Source organism: Arvicanthis niloticus, chromosome 6 (genome assembly GCF_011762505.2).
Source record: "Arvicanthis niloticus isolate mArvNil1 chromosome 6, mArvNil1.pat.X, whole genome shotgun sequence".
NCBI classification, from domain to species: domain Eukaryota; kingdom Metazoa; phylum Chordata; class Mammalia; order Rodentia; family Muridae; genus Arvicanthis; species Arvicanthis niloticus.
The window spans coordinates 49,037,902-49,064,316 of NC_047663.1; the positions used below are offsets into that span (position 1 = coordinate 49,037,902).

The following is a 26,415-nucleotide window of genomic DNA, read 5'->3' on the forward strand; positions in this document are numbered from 1 at the left end:
TGTAGGGAGCAGAGGGGGACCTTTGAATGTTAAAATACGTGAAAACATCACCTGTTAAAAATTAAAGAGAAAATTCAATAGATCTTATGATACTATTTAAGAGACCATGACAAAACGTGGCTGACAGCTGAGGAACAAGATGGGCTCTCTAAGAGCAGGCAAAAGAACAGGCCAAGGACGTTTCTTCTACAAAGGCCGCTCATCTCTTAAGGGAATGATGTCAGTAAGAGGAGGAGGAGGACCCAGGTGCTGGGAAGCAAGGTTGTATAGGACACGGGGCCAACCTCAAGAGTTCGGATTTCCTCTGCCAGTGCAGGGAAGGATTTACATCTGATTTGCGTGTTTAAAAGATCAACTGAGCCGGGCGGTGGTGGCGCACGCCTTTAATCCCAGCACTTGGGAGGCAGAGGCAGGCGGATTTCTGAGTTCGAGGCCAGCCTGGTCTACAGAGTGAGTTCCAGGACAGCCAGGACTACACAGAGAAACCCTGTCTCAAACAACAACAACAACAACAACAACAACAACAACAACAACAAATAGAGATCAGGGATATGGCACATTGGTTAAAAGCACTTACTACTATTGCAGAGGATCTAAGTTCAGTTCCCAGCATCCATACAGCAGCTCACATCTATAGCCCCAGTTACAGGGGATCCAAAGCCATCTTCTGACCTCAGACAGAAGATGCATGTGGTACATGTACATATATGTAGTCAAGACACACACATATTAGATAAAAGCAACTTTTTTAATTAAAATAATTAAACCCTCAAAACCTTAAATCAGAATTGCCCTTTTCTTTGTCAGGTGCTACTGGATGTCCCTGGCCTTGACCTGAGGAACTATTTCTAAAGGATTGTATCCAAGAGATGACAGGGAAAGTCAGGGTCAACCCAGTTCCGGCTCTTCTGTATCCAGGGGCTCCTCCTACTCATTTCCCCAGCCCTTCTCTGCTCTGCCATCTGTTCTGCACATGAAACTAAGAGATTTACCTTGCACAGATGGAACCCCAGAAAGCAGAAGGTGGCTGGAGCATGAGGAAGCTAAAAGAGACCAGGCTCCTCCCCCCCCCCCCCCCCCCCCGTCTGCTGTTTATCATCTGTGCTGCAAAGGTTAACAGGAAAGTTAACCAAAGAGCATCGATGTCACTTTGTCCCTGGGAGATTTGGACTTTATTAGCTTCCAGTCCAATTGATAAAGGTCGGCAGGGAATGGTCCAGTGGAAGATGGAGCTGCCCACCTGGCTGAGACTAGGTAGGGGCGGTGACTCCCACTGGACTTTCCTGAAGGTAAGCTGCACTCAGCCTCTTTTCATCGATCTCTAGGTCTTTATTTGATACAAAAGCCAGAAATTCCATCAGTGCGGGGCACAGGAAACGTGGCTGGACCAGCCCTGGATGCCAGAGCTAGAACCAGGCAACAGAACAGGATGGAGGGTTGATGGAGCAGCAAACATATCACAGATACATTCTCTTCATACATTCATTGCTGCTAGGCCTTCTCTGTCTGGCTCTCAGGTTCCAGACACCTCTGCCCGTCTGTTAATACCCCTGAAAGGGGCAGCAGCCACTGGGGACACTGGAGACATGGGCGTGTTCTGCATGAACTACCACCTGCAGCAGGGCCCCTTGGCCACATATGCCAGGGCTCTCTTTGTGTCTTTGTTGGGCTTGATGTTGGGGCTGCTGTTGGATTTGAAGTGTTGCCAGATGATTGAGCAAGGTGCAAGTCATGGCTTTGGCCCCTCTGGGGATCCCTGAAGCCACCAGCCCCAACATATCAGCTTCTGTGTCATCCAAGTTGCCACGGAGAATGAGTGGACAGGCCCAGGCACTAGGTGCAGAGCTGGCTTCCAGGTTGCTGAGCAGAACACCAGTACTTGGGGACAGATGTCCCGAACCAAAGGAGCTGTTGATTGAGGAGGTTAGAAGGAGCATGGAGCCATTGCTGTCCACGGAGGCCAAGGCACTGCTCACTGGGGTTTTGGAAGTTTGCAGGTGTGATGAGCAGGAAGCTGAGCTAGGTGTCCTGGAGTGAAGACTAGACTCCAGCAGTTCCAGAAGTTCTGGGCCTGCTGAGGGACCAGGAGTAGTGAACAGGACACCTTGAGGCAGAAGAAGCTGCAGTGCAGGCTCTAAGGAAGGCCCAGGCTGAGCAGAGGGCAACTCTAACCCCAGGTCTCTGACCAGCAGGTTCAGCAAGGCATTCCCAGCAAGATCTGGGCTGGAAGCCAGAGCTGCATGGCGCAATACAGCTGCCAGGTTGGGGTTGGAGGCTCGAGCCCCAAGACCCAGTGGAGTTCCATTAGTATGGCAAAACAGTGGACAGAGCCCCTTTGTGCCCTGGACTGCTAGTGCACTTGCCAGGGATGCATCTACCTCAAAGCCCTTTTGAGCCAGCATGGCAGGCTTGGCCAGCAGGTGTGGCCAGGGCAGGTTGCCAAAGTGGGCATGAAGCAAATGCAGGGCAGGCAGAGCTGTGGGCAGTCCCAGGCCAGGGGCCAGGATTTGGGTTGGGCCTGCTGTCAGGGCAGTTGAGTTTCCTGAGGAGCTATTGTAGAAAAGACCCCAGAACGTGGCACCTGTTGGGAGACAAAGAGACCACACAGGGATCAGAGGCACTGGCCAGAATTGAGATCAGGATCCTCCAGCGGTCCCAGGTGGAGAATCACTGTTTTGCTTGCAACAGAGGTCACTGACTAAGCCTGAAATCAAGAGTTACTAACCAGGGTCAAAGGTTACTCAAGACTAGGCCTGGTGCTCAGATCCTATGTCCTGCTCACTAGCTAGTCTTGAGGTAATGGATTGACTGCCCGGATAAGTTACAGGTCACTAACTAGGCCCCAGGTTATATGCTCTAAGGTTCAGGGCCCACAGATCACACTGACCTAACCCTGTTGCATGAGGATGTACGACCGCCAGGCACAAAGCAGCTCCCACTCCAGCGTCCACGACATTGCCCCCAGCGACAAGCAGCTCTTGGCCCAGTTGGGAACATGTGGCTGTGGTAAGGAAAGGTCTCTGTGTGATGGGGAGGTGCCCTGGACCACTGTCCCCTAGCCCCTTCCCGAACACTGACCTGCAGGGCTGATAATGGCGCTGTGGTGGTACACACCAGGGTCATGGGAGTGTCTGCTGGCTGGAGGGGCCACAGAGCCCAAGTTTCCAAAAGGGCCGTTCCTACTGTGCAGCTGCCTCAGAGCCAGGGAGCTGCTAAGAGCCAGTAGCAGCAGGCCTGCCAGCAGGCGGGCCCAGGCTCCTGGTAACCCACCAACCTTGTTCCTGCAGGAAGGGGAGTCCTGAGCCAGGGATGGGGTAAAGGAGCACCCAAGAATCCCAAGAGGACCCAAGGAATGTGTCCTCCAAAGATTTGATTTTGCAAGAAGATAAATTGGTGAGAGAGAGAGAGAGAGAGAGAGAGAGAGAGAGAGAGAGAGAGAGATTGATTGATTCATTCCAGGACCAGGGCACTACATTGGCAAAGACACAGAGGTAGGAAAAAAATTGGAGAAACTGAGGCTGGCTTGGAAGGAGTGTCTACAGAAAAGCTGGAGCAGGGGCCAGTCAGTCAGAGGGAGACCTGGAAGGGGTTTAGCACACTGAGAAAGGAGGTTGAGGAACAGGATTTAGCCAGGTGTACCAGGTCCCAACCTGTCCAGCAGGTGCTATGGCATGGGGCTGGGATGAGGCTGGCAAAGCTGGGACAGGATAGGGACGAGCTTGATACAAATTCGATTCAGATACACAGACTTTTCTCTAACTGACTGTCTCAGTCCCAAGTTGAGTCTGCAGCCTAGAGCTCCCCTCCCCACACTCATCTAGAAAGTCCCTGGGGCTCAGCCAAGTGTGGAACTGAGTGACCCAGCTTAGGGGTTCCAGAGAGAAAGAGAACCTTGCCAGCCGTTCAGCCTGAATTATGGGGTTCCCAGGCCCTTACTGACTCACCGGGGGGTATTTTGGATTCTCCTTAGGGAGAGGACCAGTGGCTCTACTATTTCTTCCTCTTCTTCCTCCTCCTCTGACTCCATGCTAGGCTCCCAGAGTTGCAGCTTGTGGTAGTGTACAGCTTCTGTAGTGGCATCCATGGCCCGTGCTGCCCCAGATCTTTGCTGAGAGCCCTGACAGTTGAGACTGCCAGGTAGGCAGGCAAGCAGACTGTGGCTGGTGCTGGGTGGCCTTGGGGAATGGAGGTGGTGAAACAGAGAACAGGTCTGGGCAGGGCAGGGCAGGGGAGGCTGCTGTGAGCCTGCTTCATTAGGACACGGAGCTCTCATAAAGGTTCCCCAATCGGCTGCCATACAGGGCTCACAATTTATACAGGTCTAAGAGGAGTCCAACACTATAGCTATAGACTAAGGGGTGGGGGGTGGACCCTCTCTTTACCTGTGAGATCCCTAACCTACTCAGGTCTCTAGGGACCATGGATATGAATTAAAACTATGGTTATAAAGGGTAGCCTGGGTGGTGGCTTAGCACCACCAACCAGGTTATATTGTCAGGGTGTGGCTTTCAGAAAGGGTCATGGTCCAATCTTAGGCCACTATGAGATCCTGAGAACAACTTGGGTGGTAAGGGCCACCCCTGGATGTGTCATGTGGCTTTTGTCCAGAAACTAGCATCAGAGACCTCTGTGGGGGAAACAGTCTGGAAAACATGGTTCCAACCTTCTCCCTGGAATTCACATCAAGGACCTGTTCCTGGGCAAAGTAGTGCTATTTGCAACAGTCCCACATTGGAAACTACCCAAACACCATTGTCAGGGAAAAAAAACCCACAAGCCACTATTCAGTCAATGGGGTGTCTGCAGCAGAAAGGATGAGCAAGCTACAGTCATGAGTAATACTGTACGTGAATCAGAGGGGACATGGTGAGTTAAAGAGGCCAGGCAGAAAAGGGCACCCATTGTGTGTCTTAAGCAAGGCTCGGAACAAGGTTAAACCAGTTAGCTTTTAGAGTCAGAATGCAGCTGGAGCTGGAGTACAAAATAGAGTCAGGGCATCTGGGAAGACCCAGAGAATTCTTGTTTACCCTTCCTTCCTTCCTTCCTTCCTTCCTTCCTTCCTTCCTTCCTTCCCTCCTTCCTTCCTCTTTCCTTTCCCTTCCTTCCTTTCTTTCTCTCTTTCCTCCCTTTTCTTTTCCTTCCTTCATTTCTTTCTTTCTTTTCTTTTCTATATTTTTTTTGAGACTGGTTTCTCTATAGAGCTGGCTGTCCTGGAACTCACTCTGTAGACCAGGCTGGCCTTGACCTCACAGAAATCCTCCTGCCTCTGCCTCCTAGTGCTGGCATTAAAGGCATGGGCCACCACACCTGGCTGTCTTGTCTCTCTCTCTTTTTAAAGTACTACTAACGTTTATTAAATTAAAAGTTTTTTTTTTTTTGAGTTTTTGTTTGTTTATTTGAGACAGGGTCTCACTATGTATATACTAAATAGGCCTTGAATTCAGAAATCTGTCTGCCTTTGCCTTCTGAGTCCTGGGATTAAAGGTGCGTGCCACTATGCCTGCCTTTAATGTTTTTTATTACATTTCTTTTGTTTATGTTTGTATATGTGTGGTGTGTGGCACACGAGTGTCATGGCATGCATGTGGAAGTCAGAGGACAGCTTATGGCAGTTGGTTTTCTGCTATCATCAGGATCCAGGGACCAAGCATAAGTGGTCAGGCTTGACAATGAGCACCCTCTATCCACTGAGCCATCTCAGTGGCCCTTTGTTTGTTTCGAGACAGAGTTTTATGTAGCCCAGGCTGTCCTCAGGGAGGGTGTGTGGGGGTGAGGGAGTGTGGCCTTAAACTTCAAATTCTCCTGCCTTCACCATCCCAGTGCTGAGATTATAGGTGAGCATCACCATGCCTGGTTTAATTAAAAGTTCAATATCAAAATATGAGTGGCAAATGGAAGCTAATATCAAAATGTCATAAGAAAGTGGGTCCCTTAGAGAAGGGGCCTGGACCTTCCTATTAATTAGACAAACATTATTTGTATTTGTTACAGTGGTTTCTTTCTTCTTTTTTTTTTTTTTTTTTTTTTTTTTTTTTTTTTTGACAGAGTTTCTCTGTAGTAGCCCTGGCTATCCTAAAACTTACTCTACAGACCAGGCTGGCCTCGAACACAGACCCTGCTTCCTGAGTGCTGGGATCATAGGCATGCACTGGCTCTGCCAGCTGACCTAGACAGCTTCTTACCTGTCACATTTTCACCTTGGAAGAGTCTTTCATCCTGGTTGTCAGCTTGGTGGACTCCCGGCTGATGTCTTTTAACAATGATGTTGGTTTCATGGATGTACCCGGTGTAAACACAAATCAGGTGGCACATTTATGAATACTTTTCTGCATGTACTTTGTGTTTTATGAAAACCTCATTTTCTACACTAACATCAGCCGTGTCTCAGAGAAGTTGGGAATAGAATAGAATAGAATAGAATAGTTGGTCAATAGGTGATGTTACAGCTAAGAAGGGCCAGAAAGCTCCAGTATGCTACCACGCAGAAGGATAACTATAGGTAACAACCATGTACTATGTCACTAATTATGTATGTATGAATCATCTATTTTTCAGACAGTCTCTGTATGTACCCCAGCCTGCTCTCTAACTTGAGATCCTCCTGCCTCAACTTCAGTGCTAGGATTACAGATGTTCATTTCAAAACTAGTAGGATTTGAATGTTTTCATGACACAGAGATGGTAAATGTTTCAGGAGAGAATGATTTTTATCCTCATTTAAACATTATATAATGTACATATGTATGCAAAACATTATATGATACCCCATTTATATAGTCTGTATGTATCTTATCAATAAAAGTAATTATTTTTTTTTGTTGTTTTTTGTTTTTGTAGAGAGGTATAGCTCTGGCTGTCCTGAAACTTGCTCTATAGACCAGGCTGGCCTCAAACTCAGAGATTTCCAGACTGCATCTGCTTCCCAAGTGCTGGGACTAAAGGTGTGACACCATGCCTGGCAATAATGAAGTTTTTTTTTCCAATACAGGGTTTCTTTGTGTAATTTTGGCTGTCTTGGAACTCACTCTGTAGACCAGGCTGATATGCACACAGAGATCCTCCTGCCTCTGCTTTTAGAGTGCTAGAATTAAAGGCTTGCAACTCCACACCAGGCCAAGCATAAGTTAATTTTTTAAATAGTAAGTACAGGGGCTGGAGCGATGGCTTAGCACTTAAGAGCACTTGCTGCTCTTGATAATATGGGTTTAATTTCCAGCACCTAAATGGTGGCTCACAACTGTCCATAACTTTATTTCCAGGAAATCTGATGCCTTCTTCTGGCCTCAGTGGGCACCAGGCATGCACTGCATGTGGCATATATACAGATGTGCAGGCGAAATACTGATATACATTAAATTTTTCTTTTAAAAGAAATGCTGTGGGCTGGAGAGATGGCTCAGTGGTTAACTGTTCTTTCAGAGGTCCTGAGTTCCATTCCCAGCAACCACATAGTGGCTCACAACCATCTGCAATGGGGTCTGATGTCCTCTTCTGGTGTGTCTGAAGAGACCAATGGTCAATACATAAATTAAATTAATTTAAAAGAGATACTGGGTACAATTCCCTGCCATTGGGGCACTCAGGAGCTCCTGGCAAAAGAATTACAAGATCAAAGTTAGCCCTGGCTGCTTAGTGAGACTCTTTTAAGAAACAAAACAAGGGACTCAGCAGTTAAGAGCAACCAAAAACACACACTGCTCTTGCAGAGAACCTGAGTTCAGTTCCCAGCACCCATATCAGGCATCTTATATCTGCCTGTAACTCCAGCTTTAGGGGATCAACACTCTCTTCTCCTCTCCTCTCCTCTCCTCTCCTCTCCTCTCCTCTCCTCTCCTCTCCTCTCCTCTCCTCTCCTCTCCTCCCCTCCCCTCCCCTCCCCTCCCCTCCCCTCCCCTCTCCTTTCCTCTCTTCTCTTTTGTGCCTCTGAGGAACATGCATCCACCCACTTAAACCCATATGCATGTACCCAAATACACATTTACACATCATTAAAAAGAAAAAAAGAAAGCCAGGTGTGTGACCCATAACTTTAATTCCAGCACGCAGGAGGCAGAGGCAGGTGGATCTCTGAGTTCGAAGCTGGCCTGGTCTACAGAGTTTCAAGATGGCCAGGGATACACAGGGAAATCCTCTCTCAAAAATAAAAACAACAGAAAACAAACAATCAAAAAACAAGACAGACAGACAGAGAAAGGAAGGAAGGAAGAAAATAAGGATAGAAGAAGGAAGGAAGGAAGAATCAAGCTTGGGAAGTCAAGCATGATGGTGTAGGCATATAAATCTCTGTACTGAGGAGGCAGAGGCAGGAGGATCAGGAGTTCAAGGTCGGCCTGTGCTCTGAAACATTGTCTCAAACAGAATGAAACAAAACAAGACAAAAGCAAGCTGGGTGCTTTGCCTCACTCGCACAAGGCCCAGGGTTCCATCCAAGCATTGAACAGTAAAAACAAGCAGAGGTAGGCATATCTCTGTGAGTTCCAGGGCAGCCTGGTGGTCTACAGAGGGAGTTCCAGGACAGCCAGGGCTAACGTAGAGAAACTCTGTCGAGGGGCAGTGGAGGAGTGGGGGTTGGAATGGGTGTGGGTGTGGGGTAAGCTTCCTAAGTTGCCTTTGGGCACCAGCTTTTTCTTTTTAACTTCTTTATTTATTACCGTGTACATATGACCATGGAATGTATTTGTGGGAGGTGCACATCACAGCATGTGGGGAAGTCAGAGACAATTTTGATCAGATCTGTTCTTTCATATTTACTCCGGTTCTGGGGATTGTTCTTACATTTCCAGGTATACACTGAGCCTTCTTATCCAATGATTTATTTAAGATTTGTTTTTATTATTTTGTTTTATGTGTATGTGCATATGTCTCTCTGTGTTTTCACATGTAAGTACAGATGCCTGAGGAGAAGTCAGATTGTCCTGTAATTGGAGTTATAGGTGACTGAACTCCTGGTTGAAATGTCTGGAAATTGGGAAGTGTGATCATACAAAAATTGGCCACAAGATGGCAGTGGCACATGGCAAGGCTTGGTTTGGGTGGAGGTTGGACCTGCCTGTCAAGAGGAACCTAAAAGTACTTCAGGGCCACCATCCAGAAAAGGAAGAGAAAAGGACCAGAAAGGAAATTCACATGTCTACATGTCTGGGTGAAGAGAGCAAAGAACTCCAGGCCAGCAAGCAGCGCCCTGAGCTCTCTAGAACTGTTGTGTGGTTAGAACAGTACATTTGTGCTGTGTGTATTTACCACGATAAAACGTGCAAAAAAAAAAAAAAAAAAAAGGCACAAGGAAAATAAATAATTTGAAAACAACAAGCCAAGAAATTTTCCAAATGTACTCAAACTCATGATTACTTAAAGTTAAAAAAAAAAAAGTATTCCTTGCAACTCCTCGTTCTGTTTGATCAGGCAGTAATGAAAAGTGTGTGTGTAGGGAGTGGGGAGTCAGAGAGAGAGAAAGAGAGAGAGCGAGAGAGCGAGAGCGAGAGGCAGGCAGAGGGAGAGACAGAGGGGGAATTTAAGTATCTGTTCTTGGGTTCTTTTCACTCCCTACTTGGTGGCTTTTGTTTCCCCAGAGCTGAAACTGGCTGGGGGAGGAAGGGGCAGCGTAGCCCAAGCTCGGAATGAGCTACACAGTGGCTTCTCCTGCTTTGTGAGCTAAGTGGGTTTGGTGCTAAGGAGCCTCTGGGTGTTAAGTGGCTGCTGTGAGGGCCTCCAGGTGGCGCTCTTGGGAAACCTTTATTAGGGCTCTAGTCTTGTCCTTGAGTCCCTGGCTCTTTGTTTTATAGGACACAGACACATTTCTGCCCCTACCTCTGACAGATTTTGGGGTGCTAGTTTTCAATCAGGTAACGTTCTTCACTTTATTATCAAAGCCATTACTAGTTAACAAGTCTTTTACACATTGGAGTTTTTGTTTTTTTCAAATGGTCTCTCCATGTAGCCTTTGGAACTCATTCTGTAGACCAGGTTGATCCTCAAACTCAGAGATCTGCTTGCCTCTGCCCCAGCCCCAGTGCTGGAGTTAAAGGTGTGTGCCACGACCTGGGTTTTTAAAATCAAATTTATTGAGGTCTACTTTGCATAATGTAAAATTCAGTGTTCATCTGTATAACCATCAATCAATACCATAGACATTTTCAACAACCACAAAGTTACTTATATTCTTTTGCTTGCTTTTATTAATATTTCCAACCTTTGGAAACTGCTGATCTTATTTCTATCCCTATATGTTTATAAGAATCATAGTTTGAGAGCTTAAATATTATAAAAGTCATACAGTGTGTACTTGTGTATATCTGGTTTCTTCCAATTAGTATAGTCTTTAAGAAATTAAGATACATTTTAAAAAGAGATAGAGTTAAGGATATATATATATATATATATATATATATATATATATATATATATCCTTATTCACGCTAGGTCAGCAGTCTATTGATGTAACTGCTGACCTAGAGTGAATGAGGCCCCAAGATCAATCCTGGATAGTGTTTAAAATAAATTAATAAATAAAAGATCTAAATGAATAGGGAGACATACCATGTTCATGGACCTTGGAACTCAATATTGTCAGTAGGGTATCATCATCTTGATAAACATTCATCTGAGTAGACTCTCTTAAAAGCTAATTCTAAAATCCAGTCCCGAATGTTTTTGAAAAAGAAATATGTGAGAGGACCAAAGCCACCCACTTTTTAAGACTTGTTACAAAGTTTCAGTAATCAATATACTGTGTTTGCTGTATGTATACTGTAGACAGATAATGGGGCGGAACAGTACAGAGATAGACTCATTCATTCACAGTCAAAGAGTTTTTGTTTGTTTTCAATGAAACAGGGTCTTGGTAGTAGCTCTGGTTGATTTAAAACCCGTTTTTTAAAATGTGTTTAATTTTATTTTATTTATGTGTATTTCTGTATATGTATATGCACATGTATGTAGGTGCCTGCAGAAGCCAGAAGAGGGCACTAGACCTGCTGGACCTGGAGTTAAAGGTGTTTGAGAGCTGTTTGTGGGTCCTGGGATCTGAAGTCAGGCCCTCTGCAGGGACCTCTTAACTGCTGAGCCATCTCTTCAGAGTAATAATTGTATTTTTCCAGGTAATGAGTAAACTTCTTTGTGCGTATGGTTCCTTCCTTTCCTTCTATTTTAAGACAGGGTCTTCTTTTCTTTTTTTTCTTTATTCTTTTCTTTTTTAAAAAAATTGTTTATTTATTTTATGTAAATGAGTACTCTGTCGCTCCATCAGAAGAGGGCATCAGATCCCATTAGAAATGGCTATGAGCCGCCATGTGATTGCTGGATATTGAACTCAGGACCTCTGGAAGAGCAGTCAGTGCTCTTAACCACTGAGCCATCTCTCCTGTCTCCCTTCCCCCTTTTTAAAAAACAATTTTGTTTTTGGTTTCTTTCTTTGTTTCTTTCTTTCTTTCTTTCTCTTAAAGATTATTTTGTGTATGAGTGCTCTATCTGCATGTTCACCTTCATGCCAGAGAGGGCATCAGATCCCATTACAGATGTTGTGAGCCACCATATGGTTGCTAAAAATTGAACTCAGGACCTTTGGAAGAGCAGATGGTGCTCTTAACCACTGAGCTATCTCTCTACGGTCTTCTTCATCTTAGAATGGTATCAAACTCACAGTGTAGCCAGAAATGACCTTGAATTTCTAATCCCCTTGCTTCTGTTTCCTGGGATTACAGACACGTGCCCTTACACTCAGTTAATGAGGTGGAGATTGAATTAATGCATGGCTTTAACATTTACTTAATGTGTATGTGTGCTTTTGTCTGCAGGCATGTCTATGCACCATGTATGTACCTAATGCCTAGAGAGGCCAGAAGTTCAGATCGCCTGGAACTGGGAGCACAGATGGTCATGAGTGGATGGATGCTGGGAAGTGAATCTGGATCTTCTGTGAGAGCAACCAGTTCTCTTACTTCTCCATCTCCCCACCCCATAATGCAGGGTTTTGTGCATACTAAGGGAATAGTCTGTCAACTGAGCTACGCCTTCAGCCTACCTGGTGGTTTTTAAATGGGTACTAAATGCTGTAAATTTTATGTTGCTGAGTGCTGTATTTTGATATATTCCTTTGTAGAGTGTTGGATTTCGTTCTGGCATGTTGTAACAACACTTGTGAATGCTCTTGATCCATTCGGACTTCCTTTGAAGCCTTATTATGGTAGGAAGACTTTATTTTGAGATTAATTAATTCTGCTACTAATGTGTGATCTTTCTGAGGAATCAGTCCAGTGATTGATGGGTGACAAGAGCTTTTCGTTAGACTATTTCTAGTCTTGTGTGAATTCCAGACATTTTTTGGCCTACTACTTTGTGGCAACCCTTTTCCTGGCCTTGGGTATTTTCTTCTCACACACGAGAGCATCAGTTTTTTTGGTTCAACCCTCCAGAATACTCTTCTGTAGACATCTGGAGTTCTTTTCTATGGTGCTTGTATTTTCTCAGTACTTTGTCTTGCAGATTGCTTTCCATTTAGAACTCCAGTCTTTTTCTCCGAAGCTCAGTGAGACTCCATGCTCCGTTTGGGCTCTTCCCCGTTGTATTGTGACCAGACACTTCTTGAAGCTACAAGGCTAGGAACCAGGATATCACACAATTAATTTCTCTCTTCTCAGGGATCTAGGCTACCTGTTGTTTAATGTCTAAATTTATGGCTTGTATATTTTCTCCACATTTCTTTCCTTTTCTGTTTCTCTTCATTGTTAGCCATTTTTCTATATTTCTAATTTCTTTCAGTTGGAAGATTTCTAAAGCAGCTAACTCTTCAAAACCAGACATGGAAGTCATTTAATAGATTTTTAAGACAGACATTGAAGACTAGCATCAAATAATAATTCTCTGTTGCCTGTTAAGTCCCCGGTCACCTCTATTCTATATTTCTTCTTGTGTAGAAGAAAGTTTAATGCATGATGTCCTTGTCCTTTCAGAAGGTGTAGGAGGGATCAAAGGGGTGCTCCAGGAATGGAGGAGAAGCTGAGAAGTCTTGCTGAGAGCATGGATAAGACTAGGAGGAAATGGGGTGTTGTTTTTAACAAAATTTTAAACGTTCAATTTTACCAATAAAGACTCGGGAACCAGATGCTGGGGTGAGAGCCTGCTAACTCAGAGAGGCAGAGAAAGCGCCCAGCTGACCTTTCTCTTCAGCCAATGTCCCTACAGAAAGCTTTCCTCTCTATGCTGTCTCAAAAAAAAGCTCAAATTGAATGTCCCTCCCACCTACTTCCTGTGTGTCTCTCTATCCATCCTCCTGACTTCCTTTTACTCTCTATCTTTTTTTCCATGTTCACTCACTGTCAACTCTGCTTCATGACCTAAGGTTAACTTTATTTAATCTTGTTTACAATAAAACGAACACTGTTAAATTAAGGGTGTGTGTTACAGCTGAGCCTCATCACAACTAGAAACATGTTTTTCCAGTAATAACACAATCTTGGGGTTCACAGTGTGATCAAATATCCTGCAACACTGGGGCACCTGGCTGTAATGAAAGGAATCTAGGGCACTAGGTATTGATGGGATGGATGGGAAAAGGGGAAACAAGGCTAGCCACAATCCCTTTAAGAATGTGAGACCCTCTCAGGTAGCCCCCTGAGGCAGCAGACCCCACATTCATTCTAGCTGTGTGAGTTACAACTGCTGAGACCCTCAGTGGTTGTCAGGTGGGCTCTCCCTGACTCTATAGTCAGCAGTGTGGGAGGTGGGAGGGACTGGATAACTACACCGTTCCTTCACCCTGGGTCTAGAGGAGGTAGAGACCATCTTTAACCTTGTCTGTGTAGTGCACATATCTGGCCAGGCAAAGGTCTCAATGTAACAGAACATTTGGGAAATAGGAAAATGTCCCATGCTATATGGTTTGAATGTGAAGTGTCCCCAACAGAATCATGTCTTGAACATTTGTTCCTCAGCCAATGGTACTGTTTTGGGAGGTTGAGGAGCCATTAGAAGGTGGGTTCTACATGGCAGATGTAGCTTATTAGGCGGGACTTTGAAGGTCTTAGCTCCCATGGTCAACTATGGTCCTATGCACCTCTTGCTATGTGAACATAGCCATGCCTTCTCTGCCATGGAGAACCGCAATCCCATGAAACCACGAGCCAAAATAAACTTTTCATCTCTTCTGTTGTTTCTTCTAGCTACATCTGTTCATGGACATCCCTTCTTAGGCCACCCTGGATAAAGCAGGCCTCACCTCTCCTGTCACTACGAACCACAGACCCTGATGCCATCTTGACATGCCACGACCTGGCACCTGCAATCAGAGGGCAATGACTTGTGTGAACATGGCCTATCCATATTAGAATACAAACTCCTTGAAGCCAAGGTGTTTCTTTTGTCTGTTGTTGTTTTTCCAGATCTTGCCATGGTCCCTAGAAGACAGTAGGATTCTATAAATGATTGGCGACTAACTTAATCAATACATTCAAACATGCCCACGGTCACAGTGATGCTTTTACAACAGCCAAAGGTCAGGTGTGACCTAAATGCCCACTGATTGATAATAGATAAACTGTGTGGAATGTCACTCGGGTTTAAATAGTAAAGCCATTGATGCAACATGGGTGAATGCTGGGAATATTTTTATTCTGAGTAAGCCAGCCACAAAACCACAAATGTTACTGATTCCCTTACGTGGGGCACCTGGAGTGGTGACATCCCTTACCAGAAATCTTGGAGCAGAAAGGGGGAACATGATCTTTTAGAGTCTTGGCTGAAGTCAGAGGTAAGGCAGAGACAAGGTGAGCTAGGACTCAAGCAGCATCTGCCACACAGGGACCTGGACTGTCTTGCCAACCCCCACATGCTGTGGTTTTAGTTGCAGCAGACAAAAACCTAAAATCAGTCATCACAGCCAGCAGGTGTTGAGCCTCTCCATGTTTGGAGGATGGACTTCATTATTGTTGCTTCCTTCTAGATTCTTCTCTTCTCAGTGATGACCAGGAATGTTTTAAATGTGTCATTTGCTCTTGAAACATACAGTTGTGTATACAACTCTAAGTGTGGGTTTATTTTCCTTTATCTCTCTATTTTTTTTTTTTTCTGCTTCCTATATTGCTGATGAAGACTCTGATGCTAGTTAGAGCCTTGCCTTTTACCTGTTTAGATAGCCCCTGCCCCCAACCTCTGGCGCTATGATTGCAATCCCCCCTCATCCCTTTCTGTTCTTAAGTTTCACTAAAATGTGAAACAGGAGTGGATTCTTGTTGAGACAGGATTTCTCTGTGTAGTCCTGGAACTTGCTTCTTGGTAGACCAGGCTGGCCTCAAACCTGAAGATCTGCTGGCCTTTTCCTCTTTAATGCTGGTATTACAGCATGAGCTACCACGCCTGGACTATGTTCTATTTTTCTTTTTTTTTTTTTCTTTCTAATTCATGTGTCATGGATGTGTGTGTGTGTGTGTGTGTGTGTGTGTGTGTGTGTGTGAGAGAGAGAGAGAGAGAGAGAGAGAGAGAGAGAGAGAGAGAGAGAGAAAATGTAAGCTAGAGGTCAACACCGAGGGTTCTCTATCACTAGTATTTTTTAGACAGGGTCTTTCATTGAATGATTTTGGCTAGCTTAACAGGCTAGCAAAACCCTAGGATCTGCCTGTCTCAGAAACAAACAACAACAAAATAAGTCCAAGGAAAAGCTGTGTACATAGCTGCAAGCCCGTCTTCCTTTTTAAAACTTTTTTTTTTTTTTTTGGGGGGGGGGGGGTTGGAGAAGTGGTTCAGCTGTTAGGAGCACTGAGCACTGGCTATTCTGGAACTCACTGTGTGGACCAGGCTAATCTTGAACTCACAGAAATCCATCTGCCTCTACTTCCTGAGTGCCGGAATTAGAGGCATGCAATATTTTTTAATATTTTTAAATTTTTTCTTAAAATGTGATTAGGTGTTTTGTGTGCATGTATGTCTGTGTATCACATATATCCCTGATACCAAAGGAAGCTAGAAGAGGCACCAGTCCCTTGGAACTGGAGTTACAGACAGTTGTGGACCACATGTGGGTGCTGGGAATTGAACTAGGGTCCTTTGGAAGAGCAGCCAGTGCTCTTATCTGCTGAACCATCTCTCCAGCTCCTGGACTTAACTGCTGAGCTAGCTCTTTAGCCTTTGCACTTTGTTTTTTTTTAATTAAAAAACAAACAAGCAAACTAAACTTTCAGTTGATTTGTGTGCATGTGTGTGTGTGCCCACATGCAGGCATTGTATAGATGTGTCATATCACAATGCACATGTGGAGGTCAGGGGACAAATTGTGGCAGTCAGTTCTTGCCTTCAACTTATGGGTCCTAGGGAATTGAACTCAGGTAGTAGATCTTGGTAGCAATCACCATTACCTGCAGAGTCATTCTGCTGGCCCTGGTTTTCAAGGTCATTTTCAAATTAACTATAAAGTGCATACGACTCAAGGCTGTCTGCTAAAGGCCTCGGCTTGGTCTCTGTTGGGCTGGCCTCCAAACTAGGGTTTCCTCAGAGTGTCTACTGTGGCCTCCACCTCCTGTGAGTGATCCGATTCTGAGACAGTCCCGATGAGGTTGGGGGCTTAGCTGAGGATCCAACCACAGGCACGTGACTTTGTTTTTGTGGTGAGTTTGAGGGCTACTCTGGTTTTTATGTTCCTCAAGTGACAGCATGGGTCCCAGTGTTGGGCAGGCCCAGGCCTCAGGCCTGCTTCCCTTTGTACCACAGCCCTTACTGTGTGTTTTCAGCCTTGCTCTGGTCCCCACCCTGGGATTGCCTGTCTTTGACCTTCTGTCCTGTGAGAGCTTCTGCCTCTTCTCTTTTAAGAAGTCTCATGCCAGGTGTGGCAGCAACCCTCTTTGATTCCTACCACTTGGGAAGTAGAGACAGGAGGATTGCTTCAAGTCTGAGGTCAATCTGGGGTGTATAGCAAGACTGACTGAAAAACAAACAAACAAAAAACCAAGAACCAAAACAAAACAGAAACATAATAATAATAATAACAATTATTATTATTACTACTACTCACATTCATTTGTGTGTGTGCGTGTGTTTGGTTGGACACATGCCAGTGATGTGTGTAAAGGTCGGAGGACAACTTGTGGAATTTGGTTTTCTCCTTCCACCATGGGCCCTGGGGGTAGAATTGTATCAGGCTTGGTGGCGGGCATCTTTACTTGCTGAGCCATCTTATCAGCCCTTTACAGACTTGATTGCATTCATTCATTCATTCATTCATTCGTTTATTCATTCATCTGTTTATTTATATGCACATGAGTACAAATGTGTCCCCCTCTGGATCATATATGTGTCATTCTTTTTGTTTGTTTGTTTTTTGTTTTTTGTTTTTTTTTCAAGACAGGGTTTCTCTGTTTAGTCTTTGCTGTCCTGGAACTCACTCTGTAGACCAGGCTGGCCTCCAACTCAGAAATCCTCCTGCCTCTGCCTCCCAAGTGCTGGATTAAAGGCGTGCACCACCACTGCTCAGCTATATGTGTCATTCTTAATTCTTATACTCCAACGTTTATGTGTTGTAGCAGGAGGCGGCTTCAGTCATCTTTGGCCAGAATCGATGTGACTTTTCTACGTGTGATTCAGCTTCTGCCAATCCCACAGCTGATGTCACCCCTGCAACATTTTGTCATTACAACTACTCACCCCAAGCCTGTTTGGCCTTGTTGTATAGGGTCCATCTTAGCCCCCGGCAAGGAGACTTTGCTTTTGGTGGTGCAGGGAGCTAGATCTTGGCTTCAGCACATTAGGAAAGTTGTCCTGTTGTTACACCTGGTTGTCCCCATTTCATATGTATACAAAGTCCCCTTTTATCTGTAATAGATGTGGTCAGGGGGTGATTAAAAGCGTGGATTGTACTGAAGTCTAGATGGTCTGCTTCTCTTTTAAAGCTCTTTTTTAGGGTCTCACCACAGTAATAATAAACTGGCCTTGAATTCAAGGCCTTCTTCATCTGCCCTCAGCCTCCGCAGTGTTAGTATTACAGACGTGAGCTACCACCTCTGGACTATATTCCATTTTTCTTTTTATTTGCGTGTCCTGTGTGTGTGAGCGTAAGCTAGAGGTCACACTGGGTTTTCTGTCACTCTCTATTATTTTATAGATCATTTTGGCTAGCTTGGCTGGCCAGCAAACCCCAGGATCTGCCTGTCTCTGCCTGCTTCCCCCAGGCACTAGCTTTTCATGGACGCCAGAGATCCAAATGCAGGTCCTGGAGTTTGCGTGGTGAGTACTTTACCCACCCACCCCGAGCTGTCTCCTCAGCCTCTATGTCCTACTTTTCTATAATGAAATAGCATTTATGTTGGACACAGTGACAGATTAATAAAAATGACTCATCATAAAATGGAACAACAATAAAGTAATAAAATATATGTGAATATAGCCTCTCACATTATTTTATGATATTGTCTCTGCTCTTTTTGTTTCTCTCTTTCTTTTCCTCATCCTGTCTGAGCACTGTCCCCCCCCCCCCAGGGTCCTTCTTTCTGTTCGGTGTGCCTTGCTGTGTGTGTTTCTTCACCCCCACTGAAAGTTTTTCTTTACCAGCTGATGCTGTCTGCTGTGACTGAGATTCCCTCTGCTGCTATCTGTTGTGCTTGAGCTGTTTCCTACCTTTTAATTCTTTAGCTGGCAGAGAAAATGAACCCTATCAAGATCCCTAGACAGTTAACACTTCTTAAAGATGGTGCCTCATTTATAGAGAGCCCAGGCTGGCCTTGAACTCACAACCCTCTGACCTCAGCTTCTTGGTGCTAGAATTACAGTTGAGTGTCCCCACATCCAGCCCCGACCTTCTTGTTGACAGTTGGTAGCTGAAACCTTGGAAATTGAAACCATGGATGAGGGGGTACTGCGTATGCCAGATTTGGGCCTTTGTCTGTAAGGGACTCACGGCATGGAGTGCTTTAACCTTCTAGTTTTAGGATCAAATGCTGTTGTCATGCTCTCCAGTTTTCAAAGATTAGTGAGCCATGACTTGGGATCTGAGCCCAGAGACCTCTACTTCTCTGAGAGGTGTGTGTCTCTGTGTGCATGCACCAGTACTATTTGGCATTTGGGGACAGCTGTAGAATCAAGCTCTGAGCCAGGTGTGGTAGTTCTTTAGTCCCAGCACTTGGGAGGCAGTGACAGGTGGATCTCTCTAAGTTTGAGGCTAGCCTGGTCTACATAGTGAGTTCCAGGGCAGCAAGGGCTGCATAGTGAGACTCTGTCTCAAAAACAAAACAAAACAAAGCAAAACAGAATGGAAAAGCCCCAAACCCAAACAAGAACTAACAGGAAGGAATCAGGCTCTGACTGAGGTGGGTTGTTCTTCAGCTGGGACTGGATTGGTGAGGACTGGGGAGGGGGCAAAATCAGGAAACCCATCCAATAGCACTTGCCTCCCATCTCCAGCTTTGGCTGCATCCTATCTCTCTACCTGAGGGTGGAATGCAGGCCCTGGGTTCTGCCCTCTCCATCCTGTCTTGTACATACCATGCCATTTGGGGAAGAAAAAAAAAATCCTTGCACTGCGCACACAAGGGTTCCAGGGCTGGAAAGAGGGGGAAGTGTGCACAGAGCTCCTTCCTGAGAGAAACACACTCATGTGCTGGGTGTGGCTCTGAGGTAGACTATTTACCTACTCTGTATGCACAAGGCTCTCCCCATCACAGAAGCCACCCCTCCTCTCCAATAAAGCTCTTAATCAAAACCAAAACCACAACCAACAACAACACAGAAAGCAGTCTAGAGGGTGACTTAGTAGTAAGGTTGCCGGGACACTTGGCCAGGAGGTATCAAGGCTCACACAAGAGGGCTCATTCAAGGGTGCAGCACTGAGCCCCCATGTATACTGGGGGGCTTGGAGTCTGGTTCAAGCTTGGAGTCAAAGATCTCATACCCATTGTATAGTTCCTTCCGGGTGCTGGGTTGACTGGGAACATAAGCGTGTCTGCCCATATCCCTGCGGCAGAAGACAGGTGCCCAGTCTCTCTCTGCCCTCCCCTGTGTGGGGCCAGCTGCTCTCCCCCTCCCCCCCACCATGCCAGTGTCAGGTTCCGGGCAGTTCCCTGGGGGAACTTTGATCTGGAAAGAATGAGAGTGACCGATCTGGCTGCTGCCCAAGGCCTAGCCATGTCACTGAGACCTGGCCTGGGCTGCCCCTGTTACCTTTCTACTCGGGGGACACCAAGCCGTTGCCATGGATTAGGGGGCGAGCAAGGCAGCTTTCTTGCTTTCCTAATGTCCCTTGTACTCATTCATTACTCTTGCTTCATTCTCTTCCCTCCCTGTGAGTGAGGTAGGGTCGTGATCTTTAGGGACATCCTAGTGTGGAGGCCTACGACCACATCCCAAGCAGACTCACTGCTAGAGAGAAAGAGCGAGGGGTGGGGAGACTGGAGAATAGTGAGGGTACAGGTTAAGGGGGGCTCTGTGGCCCTGGGAGATGGACAGCAATTTGTCACACAGCTTGACAAGCAGAAGGGATGCTTCTACAGGGGACCGCCTCAGAGATAGACACAGAACTATGGCAGTCCCACGTGGGAAGCTGAGAGAGGGGCACTTGGGGCTGGTTGGAAAGAGCCTTAAATGGCTTCCTAAGGCCCCTGTAGGCAGAAAGAAGAGTGGGCCAGGGGGAGGGGTCTTTAAATGCCTGGTGGGGGAGGTGGCTGACTGTATGATGACACTTGTAGGCTTTCCTGAGGAGGGGTCTGCTTCCTCTAAGACTTTTCTTCCTAATCCCCCACTTCAACTCCACTGAGCTCCCCAAATGCTGCCAAGCACATCTGCCTCTACAAAGGGCTCCTAAGGACCCTGCCAGGTTGAGGCCCAGCCCCCTGCTTTGACTTCCCCACCCCCACTACCCACTCTGACTGACATGGCCTTTTGCTGGGCTGAAAGCAGACACTGGCCGTCCTGCTGGGCCCCTAGGGAAGGCCCGGTGAGCTGGAGCCCTGCAGCCTGGCTCCTCTTGTCTTGGAGGCCACTGAGCCAGGCCCTATAAATAACCCCTCCCCCGGCCCCTTCCTTGAGAGGAGGGAGGGAGGGGAAGCAGGCTAATGCAGGGTTGCAGGGTTAGAGGGACCGGGCTTCTTTTTAGGGCATTGTGGAGGGGTAGGATAAGGCTGAAGAGAAAATTGGAGCCTAAAGTTTGAGGCTCAGTCTGATCTCAACTAATGACCACTTGGCCCTTGGGTCTGGGGCGAAGGTGGGGGGGGGGGCTCTCAGCTAAGGCATCTAGACTGGGCTGGCAGGCAGTGTGTGTACTCAGAGACTGTTGGTATGTATGTATAAGAGGAGGGTCGAGTCTCATCCCATCTCTGGACAAGTTTGCAGAAGCTCTGGAGTATAGATATGAGCTGTGGGTCCATGTAGGCTAGGCCTGGCCTGTTCCAGAGACACCATTCCCAGTCGTCAGAGGCTCTGTTTGCCGAGGTCTTAGCTTAAGACCTGCTATCTTTGCCTTTCAGATTGTACTCCTAGCTCTCTCTGGTGTTCTCAGGGTGCTGGGGTGAGAGAGTGAGGTAAAGTCAGTACAGGGACCTCCCTAAGCCAGGGGGCCAGGGCTTGGGGCTGGGACCAAGTGGAGAATCTTGGAAGTGGAAAATGTGAGCCCAACAGTCTTATCTAGGCTGGAAGCAGCTGTCTCCACACCCTGTGTAACCCCTTCCTCTGTGTGTGTGTATAGATGTATGTAGGTGTGTGTATGTGTGTGTGTCTGTCGGGTGTGGTGTGTGTGGGGTGACACAATACTGCAATTCTTATGCTTCAGGATGAAACGGCGGTGTTTGTCCTCAGTGTAACCCGGGCCTCAGCAGAGGCTGATAGGAAATTCCTCCTGCTCTGGGGCAAGAAGCCCAGTGTTGGTCCAGGAGGGCAGGGAAGCTCAACTCTTATTCACCCCTCTCCAAACCAGGTTTCCTTTCAGAATTTTATATATGAGAATCTCTTTAAAGAAGATCTCATAGAACTTAGATACTGTGCCTTCCAGAGAGACTTCTGGATCTCAGTCAGAAACAGGATATGTGGTATGTATGTGCAAACTCAGGCTCAACCAACGATTTACATGAGAACAGGTAATTAATATAAACCTATGCATATAAGCCACACACACACACACACACACACACATCCAAGCACATGGCAATAGAGGCCACATGTGTCCTCACATCTGATGTTTATACAGGTTTATATACTATAGTTCTACCTACGTATGTGTATGTATCAACCTAGCTTGACCACCTATGAACAAATCTCTCTTACAAAGGTGAGCATGGTAGAACAGGCTTGTAATCCTAGCACTTAGGAAGCAAAGAACAGGAGTTCAAGGTTTTCCTCTGTTGTGTAGAGCATTTGAGGCCAGCTTGGACTACATGAGACCCTGTCAAATAAATAGCAAAGAAAATAGAAAAGAAATTCTTCCTATAAGCATGCATTCTTACAAATATGTACCCACCACAAATATGAGCAGATGTGGGTATAAATAGTAGACTCAATTAATCCCCTCATCTTTCCTTATCATGATACATGCACAGACAGACACACCCTCAGATGTATGGAAAAAAGATGAAGGTTAAATGTCCATTAGGAGCTAGAGAGATGGCTCAGTATTTGAGTGCATCCTGTTCTTCCAGAGGTCCTGAGTTCAGTTCCCTGCACTCTTGTCAGGTAGCTCAGAGCTGCCTGAAACTTCAGCTCCAAGAGATCGAATGCCCTCTTTAGACCTCTGGAGGTACTATACTCATAATGTACAAACCAGTCTGAGCAAGCTTGAAAACACACACACACACACACACACACACACACACACACACACACACACACACACAAATAAAAATTAAAAAGGCCCATTAGTGTGTGGTAGAGTGTTTTTCAGGAGAGAAGCAAAGTTTAAGCGGTGTTTTGCGGAAGGGGTGGGGTTTGCAAGGGTGGGTGGGTCTTTTCCCAATCTGCTTAGGGTCTATTGGTTCCCGCCCCAGTCTCCAAGGCTCTGTGTTAGGCAGGTAGAGTGGAGAAGAGAGCACAGATACACATGTCTCTCTCTCTCTCCTGGGTTCCCCCGAGGGTGATAAGACCTGGAGACTCCAAGATTTTCCCATGCTGACGCCTCTGCTACTTGAGTCCAACCACATCTCTACCCCTCCTTATCTCACTCTGCTTGGCTCCTGGACCCAGCAGCCTGGCAGGAAAAGATAAATGGAAGCCCCGCCTCCCCGCCAGTATGGATCACATAACAAGGCACAGTTTCCAGCGACAGAGGGTGGATTTGGGGATTCAGGAGGAGTGGGGGTTGTATATTTGCCAGGAGTGATGGGCTTAGTCCTGAAGCTGCCTGCTTTCTCACTTTGGGCCTATATAGCTGCATTCCGTGAGGAGCGGGATCCAGCTGACTGCAGGTACCTCTCAGGTGGGATGCCTGCTGGCCAGGCGGTTAGCTGTTACGTGGGACATAACAGGTCTAGCCTGGCCCGTGACCCTCCATGGTCTTCTCTGGCCGTGGGTCTTGGGAGAACACCAGTGAGATGTACAATGATGGCCTTCAACCCAGCCTGATATGGGTCTGAATGTGACCTGGAGATCGGCTCATGAGCCTTCACAGTTCCCTGGAACGCACTCTCTCGGGAGCTCATTTTAGTGACTGGTGCTCCTATATCACTAAGGCCAGAATTTGAAAAACACCTTTGCTTTTCTATGCCCTCTCATCCCCCACTGTCACCCACCCAACAGTCCTGCTGGGTCCCCTCCTCCCAGACAACCAGTCATCCAATGCTTTTAAAGCACTTATTTATGTCAGTTGCTACTCCAGCTGTGGAGGCAGAGGAGGACCCGATGTACCATGTACATATATGCATATGGAAGCTGGGATGGACCGCTACCAGGTGGGTGGGCAGAGCCTAGGAAACAAAATAACAGCAGGGGATTTGGGCTTTTAGCCAACCTAGAGAGAAGAATTACTTAGAACCCGCTGAATCTGACTGTGCCCTAAGAGGTGAGAGGAAAGTTCTCCAACCAGGACAGGGCCCTTCTCAGCTCTCCTTGTGTCTTCAAATGTCTCTCTGAACAGCTTTGAGCCATTCCCTGCTCCTCTCCTGGCCTCAGTTTCTCCACATCAGATTGGTGCTGCTAACTTTCTAACTTTGTGTTTGGGCCTGGCATGAATTTGATTTTGTGAGGTGACTGACAGGGGGAACTTTGACTCACATCAGCCGAGGGAGGGAACAGCAGGCTGAGAGGTCAAGGAGGGGAGCCGAGGGCAGGTGCCAGAACACTCTGTGGGAGGTCAGCCTCTACTTGCTTGCTCTGACATCAGGGCTGGTGAATGCAGAGGAGTTCAGCCTGATTGGTCTGCCCTCATCTCCCTCACAGCCTGGTACAGGCCAGGAGCTGTCTGGGGATGGCGGGATGATGAGAGAGGGGTTTCCAAGAAGGGTTGAGTGGATCCTAGGGCTAGGAACAAAACCCCCCCTCCCCATCTGTGTTAGAGTCAGGGTTAGGGTGGTGTTGGTCCTCTGTCCAGGCTCAAGATGTCTCCTCCCTCCCTACTTTCCACTTCCTCCTCACCTTCTTCACCCTACCACCATCCCAGGCTTATCTCTAATTTAGAGGTGGTTTGACTGCTGAGGGACAAGACTGGGGGGAGGGGACGGTTAGGGGACAGTTGGAGGATGGTTTGAATTCTGTTCCCTCTAACCTTCTGGCCTCAGAAGAAGTCCTGCTCCAGCCTCCCACAAAAGTAACTCTTGGGTCTTCTCATAATGTCTCAGGAAGGACCAGACAACTTAGCTGAGGTTGGAGAGTACGTCTGGGTCCTTGGCAGGACTCTCCATCTTTGCCCTACTACTCCTTGGGATTCCCACCCTACAGATCCATCCAGTTACCCACTTTCTCCTGGACGGTCAGAGAGAAGGCTGGACCCTTGACCATTTTCTACTCTCAATCCCCCCACCCCAACACACATACCATGCTGCTACCCAGGGGACATACTCAGGAGGTTGGGGTCTAACCTGTCTGTGTCCTTCTCGGGCATCTTTTGCTTCCCTGGCTTCGGCAAAGGAAAGGTTGGACTTCTCTGACTCCAGGGCTCAGACCTGTAGGGTGGGCAGCACTATCTGGGGCAGAAGTCCTCACAGTGGCCCCTCTCCAGGGCTCTATCAAAGATTCCACCCGGAGAAAGAATGCGAGGAGTGGTTTGGCTCACCCTGTCCAGACGGCTGCTTGGAACACACACACAGACATGCAACATGCACGCCTTTTGGCGCTTGACTTTCCCATGAAATAATTGCTGGAAAGCTGCTTGGATTAGGTAACCCAGTGTTCCTTCCTGTCCCTCCTCGGGAGAGGGGACCGGTCCTTAGCATCTGCTAGGCTAACCCAGCTCCTGGGGAAAGAAAGGCCAGTCCAGGAGGGTCTGGGGGCTCCCAGACATCCTTGGAAGCAGAACACTATGATGAGAACAAGGCTTTCAGCCTGCTCCTATAGATCATCTCACTAGGCTTGTCCAGCCTTCAAGCCACTTTCCATAGCCCAGGCCCAGAGAGAGCTAATTAGCAAAGCCTTTTTGCACAAAGAATGGGATGTTTTCATCTTTATTTTAAATGTTTACAACATCTATGATACTGTTATCCTAAGCAACAATTGCCCCCATCCTCCCTTCTTTGGTGGTGTTTGGGGTTTCTAGGCTTGGAAGGGGACTCTCTGGGATAAGGAGCGCAGGAGAGAAGAGGTTTGAAGGTTGGCAGGTGGATAGAGGTTCTTGACTGAGCTTGGGGAGGAGGAGGCGGCAACACACATATTAGTTTTTGATCCCAAAGCTGCTTATAGCAAGATTTTGGAAATTGGGTCCCAACTTTCCTGTTCATCCTCAGACTCTCCTAAGTTTCTTAACAGAGGCCTTTGTCATCCTGAAGTTCTCTCCCTCCCTCTTCCACACACACACACAACACAGAGTAGGCCTGGGAGGACAGGAGGGGCATTTTACCATCTGCCTCACTCCTCGTGGTCGATAGTGATCTCAGAACTGGTGCAAGAAATCGCAGGTGTCACAGATGGGACAGGAGCCACCTCAGTGCCAGCTCAGCAGCTTAGAGCACTATTTGCTATTTGCTCTTGCAGAGAAGCCCCTGAGCTCTGCTCCCAGCAAACATGGTGGCTCACAATTATTGAAAACTCCAGTTCTAGAGGATCCTGACACCATCTTGTGATATTTGTGGGTACCACACATGCTGTGTAGATACAGACAAGCAGGCAAAACACTCATACACATAAAGTCAGAGAAGTATTTTTTTTTTTTTTTAAAAGTCTCACAACACAAGTGAGTATTTGCGAACTGGATGGCACTGGTGGCGACTGGAGACCCATACAAAGGTGAGTCAGAGCGGTCATGGTGTGTGTGTGTGTGTGTGTGTGTGTGTGTGTGTGTGTGTGTGCAGTTCCCTAAACAGGGAGAGAGTC

At 46.8% G+C, this 26,415-nt stretch overlaps 1 protein-coding gene and 1 long non-coding RNA gene across 6 annotated transcripts; one reads left to right on the plus strand and one right to left on the minus strand.

Moving 5' to 3' along the window:
- The first annotated feature begins 1,075 nt into the window (after positions 1-1,075).
- LOC143442759 (uncharacterized) lies at positions 1,076-18,274 on the plus strand. Of its 3 annotated transcripts, XR_013111210.1 has the most exons (7): positions 1,076-1,289; positions 9,783-9,842; positions 10,939-11,096; positions 11,793-11,913; positions 12,098-12,181; positions 14,157-14,344; positions 17,505-18,274. It is a non-coding gene; the product is annotated as an uncharacterized LOC143442759 (long non-coding RNA). The 3 variants fall into 3 exon arrangements; XR_013111212.1 differs by lacking the exon at positions 17,505-18,274 and having other exon boundaries at positions 10,939-10,991; positions 14,157-14,343; XR_013111211.1 differs by lacking the exons at positions 9,783-9,842; positions 17,505-18,274 and having other exon boundaries at positions 14,157-14,343.
- Ggt6 (gamma-glutamyltransferase 6) lies at positions 1,283-4,627 on the minus strand. 3 transcript variants are annotated; one of them, XM_076936387.1, is made up of 5 exons: positions 3,945-4,627; positions 3,079-3,281; positions 2,888-3,001; positions 2,379-2,581; positions 1,830-2,071 (listed from the first exon to the last, which is right to left on the minus strand). In XM_076936387.1, the coding sequence occupies exons 1-5, from the start codon at positions 4,295-4,297 to the stop codon at positions 1,973-1,975; spliced, it is 972 nt and encodes a 323-aa protein (XP_076792502.1). In that variant the 5' UTR covers positions 4,298-4,627; the 3' UTR covers positions 1,830-1,972. The 3 variants fall into 3 exon arrangements, with proteins under 3 accessions (XP_034363190.2, XP_076792502.1, XP_076792501.1); XM_034507299.2 differs by having other exon boundaries at positions 1,283-2,581; positions 3,945-4,312; XM_076936386.1 differs by lacking the exons at positions 1,830-2,071; positions 2,888-3,001; positions 3,079-3,281 and having other exon boundaries at positions 2,407-2,581; positions 3,945-4,465.
- Positions 18,275-26,415: the final 8,141 nt, after the last annotated feature.

What these genes read in the sequence shown, in the direction of transcription:
- Ggt6 (XM_034507299.2), bottom strand. Translation starts at nt 4,297, where the DNA reads ATGGCAGCCGATTGGGGAACCTTTATGAGAGCTCCGTGTCCTAATGAA. An exon ending in AGAATCCAAAATACCCCCCG is followed by an intron (nt 3,282 to 3,944) that starts GTGAGTCAGTAA and finishes CCCTTCCTGCAG; the next exon opens with GAACAAGGTTGGTGGGTTAC. An exon ending in CGCCATTATCAGCCCTGCAG is followed by an intron (nt 3,002 to 3,078) that starts GTCAGTGTTCGG and finishes TCCTTACCACAG; the next exon opens with CCACATGTTCCCAACTGGGC.